Source organism: Elephas maximus, chromosome 19 (assembly GCF_024166365.1).
Source record: "Elephas maximus indicus isolate mEleMax1 chromosome 19, mEleMax1 primary haplotype, whole genome shotgun sequence".
In the NCBI taxonomy this organism is placed as follows: domain Eukaryota; kingdom Metazoa; phylum Chordata; class Mammalia; order Proboscidea; family Elephantidae; genus Elephas; species Elephas maximus.
In genome coordinates this window covers 76,850,236-76,861,909 of record NC_064837.1, presented here as the reverse complement: position 1 = coordinate 76,861,909, position 11,674 = coordinate 76,850,236, and the positions used below count along the sequence as shown (strand labels likewise).

Here is an 11,674-nt window from a genome sequence, read left to right as displayed (position 1 = left end):
TCTCATATATTTAAGGAGCACTTATAGTTGTATTTCTGTGAACCAATTGTTCATCCTTTGGTCTTTTTCTTATCAAATTCCAAGAGCTCTTTCTATATTGGGGAGATTAGTCCTTTGCTGTCATGTGAAGTACAAACACATTTCCATTTTCTGTAGCTGGAAATACATCTGGATTTAGAAAGACTTTCCCTGTCTGATGGTATGAAGGAATTTATTCAAAGTTTCTTCTGGTACTTGTGATGAGTTCATCGTTAACACGTTTTTAAATCTTTGGCCCATTTAGAATGTGTCCTGGTGTATGATGTGAGTTCTGGATCTAATTTTTGTTTCAAATGGCTATGCAGGTGTCCCAACATTATTTTATTGAAAAATCCACCTTTTTCCCACCAACTTAAGACACCAACTTTACCATGTACCAAATTGCCATGTGTTTGAGTCTTTTTCTGGACATTCTATTCTTTTTTTCAGTCTATTCATGCATTCTACCACAATATTTTTATTTATTTTTCTTGAACTTTAAATCGAAAGTTTACAGAACAAACTAGTTTCTCATCAAACAGTATGCACATTGTTCTATGACATTGGTTAACAACCCCACGACATGTCAACACTCTCCCTTCTCAACCCTAATACCAGCTTTCCTTTTCCCTCCTGCCTTCCAGTCCCTGCCCCAGGGCTGGTGCCCCTCTTTAGTCTTGTTTTGTTCCACAGGCCTGCTCAATCTTTGGCAGAAGGGTGAACCTCAGGAGTGACCTCATTATTAAGCTGAAAGGGTGTTTGGGGGCCATACTCTCAGGGTTTCTGCAGTCTCTGTCAGGCCAGCAAGTCTGGTCTTTCTTTTTGAGTTAGAATCTTGCTCTACATTTTTCTCCAGCTCCGTCCGGGACCCTGTATTGTGATCCCTGTCAGAATAGTCAGTGGTGGTAGCCGGGCACCGTGTAGTTATACTGGGCTCAGTCTGTACGGAGGCCGTGGTAGGTGTGGTCCATTAGTCTTTGGACTAATCTTTCTCTTGTGTCTTTAGTTTTCTTCATTCTTCCTTACTCCTGTAGGCGTGAGACCAGTGGAGTATCTTAGAATGTCGCTCACAGGTTTTAAGCCCTCAGACGCTACTCACCAAAGTACAATGTAGAACATTTTCTTTATAAACTATGTTATGCCTATTGGGCCAGATGTTCCCTGAGACCCTGGTCCCCACAGCCCTCAGCCTAGCAATTCGGTCCCTCAGGTAGTTTGGATGCTACCACAATATTTTATTATTTCGGTTTTCTAAAAACCCTGGAGGTGTAGTGGTTAAGAGCTAGGCCTGCTAACCAAAAGACCGGCAGTTTAAAACTACCAGGTGTTCACTGAAAACCCTATGGGGCGGTTCTACTCTGTCCTGTAGGGTTGCTATGAGTCAGAATTGACTCCTTGGCAATGTTTTTTTTTTTAAATACATGCTAAAATCTGACAAGGGGAGTGCTACCTTTTATCTCCTTTTCTTAGTTTTCCTGTGTTATTTTTGTTTCTTTATTTTCTATATAAATTTCGGAGTCAGCTTATCTGGTTCCAAAATAAAACTACTGGTTTTATATATTTTAAACTGGAGTTGTTTTATTTCCATCACTTCAAAATAAAAACTCATTAAGCAGTTTCTCCCTATTTCCTCTTCTCCCCTCCCTGACAACTACCTATCTGCTTTTTTGTTTCTATGGATTTACCTGTTCTGGATATTCCATATAAATAGAAACATACAATGTGTGGCTTTTTGTGTCTGACTCCTTACCATTACTTAGCACAAAGTTTTTGAGGTTCATCCACATTGTAGACATCAGAACTTAACCCCTTTTCATGGCTGAATAATATTCCATTGTACGTATGTACCAGTATTTGTTTTTCCATTCATCCGTTGATGGGCATTATGGTTGTCTTCATTTTTTTGGCCATTGTGAATAGTGCTACAATGAACATTGGTATATACATGTATCTGTTTGAGCCCTTGCTTTCAATACTTTGGAGGGTCTACCTAGGAGTAGGATTCCTGGGTCAGCTGTGACAAGTCATCATCTCCTTCAATATGGAACAGCTCCTCATTCTTTCCATGTCTCTCATAACCTTGACAATTTTTTTGAAGTATACAGGCCAGTTTGAAGTGTATCTTGTTTCCTCATGATTATTATTATTTTTTTATATATATTTCAAAAGTCCCTGGGTGGCACCAATTGGTAAGCACTAGGCTACTAACTGAAAGGTTGGCAGTTGGAATTCACCCTGAGGCACCTCAGAAGAAAGGCCTGTTGATCTACGTCCACAAAATTGGCACGTTGAAAACCCTATGCAGCACAGTTCTACTCACACACGCATGGGGTTGCCATGAGTCAGAATTGACTCAATGGCAACCTGTTACACATCTTTGGCAGGACTACCACAGAAGTGATTCTATGTTCTTCTTAGTGCATCATATTAGGAGGCACACAATGCCAGTTTTCCATTTCTGGTGCTACTAACTTGATTAAGATATCTATTTGTGTATATATCTACATCCCTTGTAACATAACATCGACAGGGCTTCTCCACTGTCAGGACAATTAATAAGTATTTGGTATTGTAGAATTGTCCTTTCTACCTGCTTTATTTATTTATATCAGTATGGGTTAATGGACTCCTATTTTATTGACACAGCTATTTATTCCTATTTTACTTGCTATCATTAATTATTTTGATGCTCAAATCGTCTCACATTTAACCAGTGAGAGATCTTTCAAGTTGGCTGCTGGGTCTTTTTGACATAAGACTATGATTCCTTGAGCACGTCCTTATTTGAAGGCATGTCCTAGGTTCATTTTGTATCCTTCTCCCTGCTCTGGAATCAGCCTAGTTTCTTTCCGTGGATAATTCAGAATCCAGAAACTAAAAGTTCAGAGTTCAAAAATTAAAATCTGGTGCTAAGTTTTACTTTAAGCCCACTCAAATGACCAAAAAAAAAAAAAAAAAAAAAAACAACAAAAAAGCACCCAAATACACTGCCCTCTGAGCGGATTTGAGTTGCCCTCCTTTCAGTTAGCAGCCAAGCTCTCAACCACTGCACCACCAGGGCTCCTTGCTTAAAGGACAGAGGGACGGAGCTAGGACTATATGTGTGTCCTGCATACCCATACATCTATGTCCATTCTATAAAGTTGTGCAAAGTTGTCCTTAAAAAATTAAACATTTTCCCAATTTTGATCATTATTTTCTCTTTATTTCTGATTTTATGTGTATGTGCTTTTATTTCTTTTAGGTTAACTTGTGATTTGTATTCGATAAACTATTTTAATTAGTTAACTTTTTCTACTTTTTTTTTTGTTTAACTCGTTACTTCTGTTTTAATTCCCATATTTTTAAATGTCTTCCTATTTGTCCTCAGTTTATTTTTTCTTTTTGTAACTTTGATTCGTGCTTAATTCATTTGCCTTCATTCTTTTGTTTAGTCATGTTAGTTTTTGAAGGTATGACTTTTTTCTATTTTATTTTTATCCTATGTTTTATCTAGTATAAGTGTTCACATTATTGTTGTTCTCTACAGATTAATATTTCCTTTTGACACATAATGGTTGCTTAAGAGTTTTTCAATATCCAGATAAGGGTATTTGTTTTGTTTTCTAATTTTGTTTTTAATGTCTATTTTATTTTTCTCTCCTCTTTTTAGTTTTTGGAGTTTAAGGTTTTCTTCATGGCATAATAGATCAATTTCTACAGGTGTTTGAAAAGAAGCTGTATGTATTTCTTAGTGTCTTAAATGCTCTATGTGTAACAATCAGATGTATCCTACTATTTTGTCAAACTCTTCCACATCATCTCTTATTTTGTGTCCATCTAATCTGTTTTGGACTGAGAGGAGTAAATTATATTCTTCTATAAAAAGTGTTTCTATTTGTCCCTATAATGCTTATTATTAATGGCTTATGAAAAATGTTACTATGGTATTTGGTTCATAAATTTATTTCTTTATTGTGAATTGTATCCTTTAACATTAAGTATCATTTTTTTAATTGTACTTTAGATGAAGGTTTACAGAACAAACTAGCATCTCGTTAAACAGTACACATATTGTTTTATGACATTGGTTAACAACACCGCAACATGTCTACACTCTCCCTTCTAGAACTTGGGTTCCCTGTTACCAGCTTTCCTGTCCCCTCCTGCTGTCTAGTCCTTGCCCCTGGGCTGTCATGTACCTTTAGTCTCATTTTTTTTTTTTTTTTATGGGCCTGTCTAATCTTTGGCTTGCAACTCTATGGGTCAGCTCTACCCTGTCCTATAGGGTCTCTGTGAGTCAGAACTGACTTGACAGCAATGGGCTTTTGTAATCTTTGGCTGAAGGGTGAACTTCATTACTGAGTTAAAGCGTGTCTGAAGGCCATAGTCTCGAGGTTTCTCCAGTCCCTGTCAGGCCAGTAAGTCTGATCTTTTTCTGTGAGTTAGAATTTTGTTCTACATTCCTCTAGTTCTGTCTGGGACCCTCTATTGCGATTCCCATCAGAGCAGTCAGTGGTGGTAGCAGGACATCATCTAGCTGTATTGGACTCAGTCTGGTGGAGGCTATGGTAGATGTGGTCCATTACTAAGTGTCTTTCTTTGGTTTAAATTTCATTTTATCTTTTAATAAAATTGTGAACCCTGCCTTTGGTTTGCATTTGCTTGGTATACCTTTGTCCATCCTTTTTAAAAGAGACCATCTTTTATAGAAGAAAGCTTTTTATTTTTATGAGAACATGTATATCAACTTTATTATTATTTCCTAAATTTTATTTATATTGTTTTTGTTGTTGAGTAAAAACATACATCAATTCGACAGTTTCCTCCTGTACAATTTAGTGACTTTGATTACATTCTTTGAGTTGTGTAACTATTTTCTGAATTGTTCTTCCCTCATTAACATAAACTCACTGTCCCCTAAGGCTCCTATCTAATCTTTGGAGTTGCTGTTGTCACTTTGATCCCATATAGATAATTCTTAAAACAGCATAATGCTCAAGTAAGGATCTTTTTTACTAGTTAAACTATTGTTCAGTTTTAAGATGACTTCAGAGGGTATTTTTGGTTTAAGGTTTCAAGATGATCTCAGGGCAATATTTTCAGGGGTTCATACAGCCTCCCTGGTTCCAGAAATTTTGGATTCTATGAGATTTTCAAAGTCTGTTCTGCATTTTCCCCCTTTTGGTCAGGATTCTTCTATGGAATCTTTGATCAAAATGTTCACTAATGGTAGCCAGACACCATCCAGTTCTTCTGGTGTTATGGCAAAGGAGGCAGTTGTTCATAGAGGCAATTAGCCACACATTCCATATTCTCCTCCTGTTCTTGACTCTCCTTCCTCTGTTGCTAAGATGAATAGAGACCAATTGCTATGCCTTGGATGGCTGCTTGCAAGCTTTTAAGACCTAGGAATATGAATGAACTAAGAAGTAGAACAGAAGCTCTAAACACAATATTAGGCCAACTAACTGAGATGTCCCATGAAACCATGACCCTAAACCTTCAAACCAATAACCAAATCCCATGAGGTGTTTGGTTGTACATGAGCAGCCTCAACAGCTACTCTTTTTTTTGTCTTTGTTGATGTTGTAAATATCTATCACACAACTTTTGCCAATTCAACTTTTTACAGGTATTCAATTTATTGACAGCAATTATAATAATAGCTCTGCAACCCTACCCTTAATCAATGTGGTATTTTCATCACCTTTAACCCCCCTTTTCTCCCTCCCTCCCATTCCTAGTAACCATTAATAAACTTTGGTCTCTGTACATTTGCCTTTACTTGTCTTTTTATATAAGTGAGGTTATACAGTATTTGCCCTTTTGTGATTGACTTATTTCAGTCAGCATAATGTCCTCAAGCTGCGTCCATACGTAGCCTGTATCAAGACTTCATTTCTGCCATCAGCTCAGTAGAGTTCCATTGGATGTATGTACCATATTTTGTTTATGCGTTGATCTGTTGATGGGCATTTAGGTTGTTTCCACCTTTTGCCTATTGTGAATGGTGCTGCAATGAACATTGGTATAAAAGTCTCTTTTAGTCTCTGCTTTCAAGTCTTTGGGGCATATATCTAGGAGTGGAAATGCTGAGTCATATGGTAGTTCTATTTGTAGTTTTTTGAGGTACCACCATACTGTTTTCCACAGTGGCTGCATCATTTTGTATTCCCACCAGCAATGACTAAGGGTTCCAATTTCCCCACATCCTCACCAACATTTGTTATTTTCTCTTTTTTGTCTTAGCCATCCTAGTGGGAACAAAATGGTTCAGGGCTTTTAACCAATTTGAAACAGTTCAGTCATGGCAGAGGGAAACAAGGGCAGCGAAAGTGTTGTATAGCAACCTAAGCTCTTTCCCGTGAGATTTTATCCTGAACAGGAAACAGCATTACCCTGCTCAAAGACGGTGGTCTACTGCACCACTTTGAGTGTGTGTGTCACTCTCCACAGTCCTGCCAATAATCCAGTCTCCCGCATTAGGCTCCTGAAGCCTGACGAGATAGATTGGATTATTGGCAGGAATGTAGAGAGGGACATGCATTCAAAGCAGCATTGTCCATGCAGCCACACCTTTTATTTCTCCTAAACAAAGTGGGCTCTGGAGGGCTTCTGCTGCCATCTTGTCTTCCCTAACAGCACCCTTCGGGATGACCCCCGCATCTTTTGCAGCCTCTTTCTGACTTCTGCATGACTGGACCTTCGTTGGCACTTCCTGTTCCTTGTTTCTCTACCAGCTCTTGTAAGCTCAGCTCTGACATCAGCCTGCTCTCAGGAGTTCCTTCTACAACACTGGCATTTCACAGCTGACTCCTGTCCTTCAGAGTATCTAATTATGACAAGTTTTTCTGGAATGCCAATGAGTGGTCCCTCAGTCTTATCCTAAGCTGCCCCGACTGCTCCCGGCACTTATTTCCTACAGACTCTGTAGGCTTCAGGGTCACTGCATACTTTGCGGAGTTTGTGCATTTTCTGCATCTCCTAGTTCCACCGCTAATAGAGTTCACAGTGTTTCTTCCTCTCTGTTTGCCTGTCATTCTGTATGGCTCCCAGGAGAAGGGAAGATATTTAAATCCAAGCTGTGGCCGTGTTGAGCCTGAAAGTCAATTCCGGATTTAAACGCTCTTAACAGGGCCATCTTGTAATCCTGCAGCTCACTGGCAGTCTGTTAATCAGGCATTCAGCTTAGTTAGAATCACATTTTAACACACCTGATGGAACAAAACTGATCTATTGTATTTTAAACTTACCAACATGAACTCCTACTACTGCAATGGACAGTGGAGGGATCTATCAGTTTATCTATCAATAAACAGTTGGTTTCCCAAGTTTATTGGCAGAGTTAGCAACACTTAATATTTTCATATGTCCATAGGCAGCTTCCTTTTGCTTCCTCCAGAAACAGGTATAAACCAGGGCTTCCAACCGTTCTTCTGGTTTGAACCCCTGGTAAAAACTTGCATTTCTAATAAGTTCCCTGCTGGGAGTTTGCATTTCTAACAAGTTCCCAGGAACATATACATAAGGATCACCTGGGGATCTTGTTAAACTTTAGATTCGGATTCAGTATATTTGGGATGGTGGAAATGCAAATTCTTAGCAGGGAACTTGTTAGGAGTGCAAATTCTCAGCAGATGTTCTAACTGGACCGAACTGGTTCTAGGTCCTGAACTAAAGCATGCTCTCACTCTGAGATTCCCTTCCTCAACCACTCTTAACAAATAGAAGCCCACAGACGTGAACTTCATCAACCTTCTTTTCCCCTCTGTGTAAATGTGTCTATGGCAACCCTGGTGCAAATGATTAAGCACTAGATTATTAACCCAAAGATTGGAGGTTTGAACCCACCCAAAGGCACCTCAGAAGACCTGACGATCTGCTTCCAAAAGGTCACAGGCTTGAAAACCCTATGAAGCAGTCCCACTCTGCAACACATGGCGTCACCATGAGTCGGAATTGACGCCACAGCAACTGGCTTGGTTGGTTTCGGGCCTAAACTGACCTACGGTGGCGGCCGTCCTACACTCCTCAGCTCCCACCCCAAGAAGAGACGCTCTTTCTCTTTGAGGCTAGCACCCCTTTCCCCAGATTCTATGTTTCATCTCTTTACAAATTTTTAAAACTTTATCAATTATCTTTGTCCCCTCTGGCTTCCTCCACAAAAATTCATTTCCTTCATTCTAAAACAAAACTAACCATTGAAAACTTGTGTGTGTGTGTTACCACTTTTTCGAGCGTCTACATCTCCTGCTGCCCCAGCAGCCCACGCAGAGCCTCGGCTTCCTTCCGGCGCGTGCCGTGAACTACCCCGTCCTCCACAATGGCCTTTCCCTCTACTGCTCAGTGAGGTTGCTGCTGCCAAGCGGAAGTTCAGAGTTGCCCTGATGACAAGATTCCACTCACCTCATTCTTTTAGGGACTTATGTGCCAGCAGCCGTTGCCTTTACTTCTATAATTGGCTATCTGGCTCTCCTTGCCTGTTCTCCTCTGTCCAAATGTTAAATTTTACTATTCTTTAGGGTTGTCTCCCCCACCGCATCATATAATCACCCTTTGTTGTGTCATTTATTTCTGAGTCCAAACACCAGGCAAAAGACACTCAGTTCAGAAGCATTTTAGAAAACGATTTTACTCACGGCAATGCACATGTTCAAAAAAAAAAATCACAGGTTCAAAATATCACAAATCATTTAATGTTTATTCTTTTTAAAAATAATTTTATCTCAGTTTGTAAATCTTACGTGTGAAGAATTTTTTTTTTGTGGGAAGGCACAGGAATTTTTTTTTTTTTTTTTTTTTTACTGATTTGACATGGAACCAAGTAACCTGCAAATAGTTTGAATTTATGTGATTTGAATTATTATTTAAATTTATAGAAAAAAATTGGCAATTCCACAGTTTAGTTCTGTTTGGACAAATTGGTTTTTTCAATAGAACATTTGGGAAAAGGCAATAGTATGGAACTGTTAAACACTAGCTGTGGGAAGCAAAGCCTACAGCTATGTAAAGGAAAAGGGTTAGTTATCAACAGTACTAAGACAAGTACTAGGTTTTTAGCTCAGGACTTTGTCTTAAAAAAAATCACTTGAGACTAAAGGAGGTTTTAAGTAACTTTATTTTCCAAAAGTCCATCCTATACATAGGTTTTCTTCTACATCTCCAGTTCTTTAAAAACGAATAGAAACAAGGAAAAGCATACCTGACACAGGCTTAAAGTCAGCAGAACTCAGATTTTAAAGAGTTAAGGTCAACAAAGAGAAGCTCTGCATTTGGCCTCTGGGAAGTACTGGCTCCCCAGCAGCTCTGGATGATCTTCTCAAGCCTTTGGCCCAGGACAGAGTCCGTGAAGACAGCCACTGAGAGAGATGGGCGAAGGTTGTGGGCCACAACAGCATAGAGCACATACTGTCGCTCCCCTGAGTAAGGCACCTCCTTGGTCGTCATCTGCCAGAGAGTTATGGCAAAAGAATAGATGTCAGCTTTGGGAGTTATGGTCTCTCCTTTCAGGAGCTCTGGGGCGCGGTGGGTGTAGGTACCGCCTAGGTGGTGAGGAGCGTGGAAGCCTAGCAGACCTTCCAGCCTCTGCGAGCAACCAAAGTCCCCAATTTTGCAGACGTCCTGTTCGCTGATCAGAATGTTCGCTGGTTTCAGGTCCAAGTGCACGATGCTTTGTGAGTGAAGGAACATCAGGCCCTTCACAACATCGAGGGAATACTTGAGACACTTTGTCAGACTTAACAGCCCTCCAGCAGAGCAGGAAGGCTCCTCGGGGAGGCCGGTAGCCCCGTAGATGAGTTGGTGTAAAGTGGTGTTGCCCCCGAACTCCATGACGATGGTGCCTAGACTATTAAAACCCGCGGGCGTGCGCGTACTGGCAGCTACCACCCGCACGATGTTGTCGTGGTGGAGCCTGGCTATGTTGAGCTCAGCCCAAAAGCTTCGCTGCGACGCCAGTCGGTTCTTGGTGCTCTTGTTCACTTGTTTTATGGCCACGGGAAGCCCATGGTAAGTGGCCTTGTAGACCGAGCCAAAGCCTCCAGCGCCCAGCCTTTGCAGGAAGCGCACCTGTTCCCAGTCGATGGAGCACCAGGCCAGGCGGCGGGGCAGCCGAGGTGCCCTGGGAGGGGTGCCACCCAGGACGCGCTGTCCCCGCCGCCCTGGGCGCTCGCAGGGGCTGCTGCAGGGCCGCGAGTCCCCAGAGGGAGACAACTCGCCCGGGAGGACACGGCGCACAGACAGGGGCGAGGGCATAGCACTCTCCAGGTGGAGCCAATACTCAAGGAAAGGAAAAAGAAAAACTGCGCGCGTTAGGACGCATGACTAACAGCCCTTCGCCCACCGAAGCCTTATTACCCTCTTGCCGCATTTTCTCCAAACGAGCCACGTCTGAGATGCTACTCAGCAAGGACTTTCATCAGATGGGGCGAGGGAGACGGGGGTTGAAGGAAGTACAGCAATCGCTTTCAGATGAAAGCATTTCCCCTAAATACGGTGGTTTCTAACAAAAACAAGCTCTCACTACATCAAGTTCACCGTCTAAAGGGCACTGCATTGTCCTTTGACTCACCCAGCTTTGACACTATTTTTTTTATTATAATAAAATGGACTTTTGGCAATTCTCCTTCTCTGAACATTATCAGTCCTAAAGAGACCACACCAATAAAATGGAATGATTTCACACTTTGCAGATTGTCAGTGCTTCTCTCCAGCTGCGGTAAATAACTTCCAGCAGTTATTGGCAGAAAGAGTTGAAATACAAACAGCAAACGTTTGTTTAACCAAATATGGGGATATTAGGTGCAACATTCATCGGGACACAGGTCAAAACACACACCTCCTGAGTTCATGGGGAAAGGAAGCCGCACCCACACTCCGTTCAGTTTATACAGCAAATTAGCAAGACTTCTCACCAACGTGGCTCCCTGGTGGCACAGTGGTTAAGAGCTACGGCAGTTCAAACCCACCAGCCGCTCCCTGGAAACCCTGTGGGGTAGTTCTACTCTGTCCTATAAGGTGGCTAGGAGTTGGAATCCACTTGAAAGCAATGGGTTTGGGTTTTGGGTTTAGTTTTTGGTTCTTATCAACCTACCAACTTCCTGCCAATCCTCCATTCCCTTGGCAATATGGCCCGCCCAGTTCACTCCCTTGCACTCTAGACTTTTCAGTAAATGAGTTACAGAAATTTTGAAGCAGAGTTGAGGATGGAGGGTGGGGGGTGGGGGGGTGGCGCTGGAGAACAACAAAAAAGTTTAGAGTCATAATGAAAGCGTCATATAATAACAAACATGGGAGAATTAATGCAGAGTAAAAATCTGAAGAAATTAAATGTCTCAGTTTCACTAGTGTCTATATAAAACCAGATGTTGAAATAAAATTCAGGGGCTTGTCACTCAACCATAAAGTCTTCCTTTCTAACTTTTATAATGAAAAAAAATTATTTTTACGCCATTGTCTTTGGAAAGCTAAACTAAGCCCATGCCATCAAGCTGACTCTGACTCCAGGTGACCCCACGGGTTTCAGAGTAGAACTGGACTCCACAGGGTTTTCAAGGGTATCACCTTTTGGAAGCAAATCATCAGGCCTTTTTTTCGAGGCACCTCTGGTGGGTTGGAACTGCCAACCTTTCAATTAGGAGAGCTTAGCCATTTATACCACTCAAGGACTCCATCT

At 41.3% G+C, this 11,674-nt stretch overlaps 1 protein-coding gene across 1 annotated transcript; it reads right to left on the bottom strand.

Moving 5' to 3' along the window:
• Nucleotides 1–9,219: 9,219 nt before the first annotated feature.
• MOS (MOS proto-oncogene, serine/threonine kinase) lies at nucleotides 9,220–10,254 on the bottom strand. The gene has a single exon (XM_049861388.1). It carries the CDS (start codon nucleotides 10,252–10,254, stop codon nucleotides 9,220–9,222), a length of 1,035 nt encoding a protein of 344 aa, XP_049717345.1.
• Between the last annotated feature and the right edge of the window lie 1,420 nt (nucleotides 10,255–11,674).

What these genes read in the sequence shown, in the direction of transcription:
- MOS (XM_049861388.1), bottom strand. Translation starts at nt 10,254, where the DNA reads ATGCCCTCGCCCCTGTCTGTGCGCCGTGTCCTCCCGGGCGAGTTGTCT.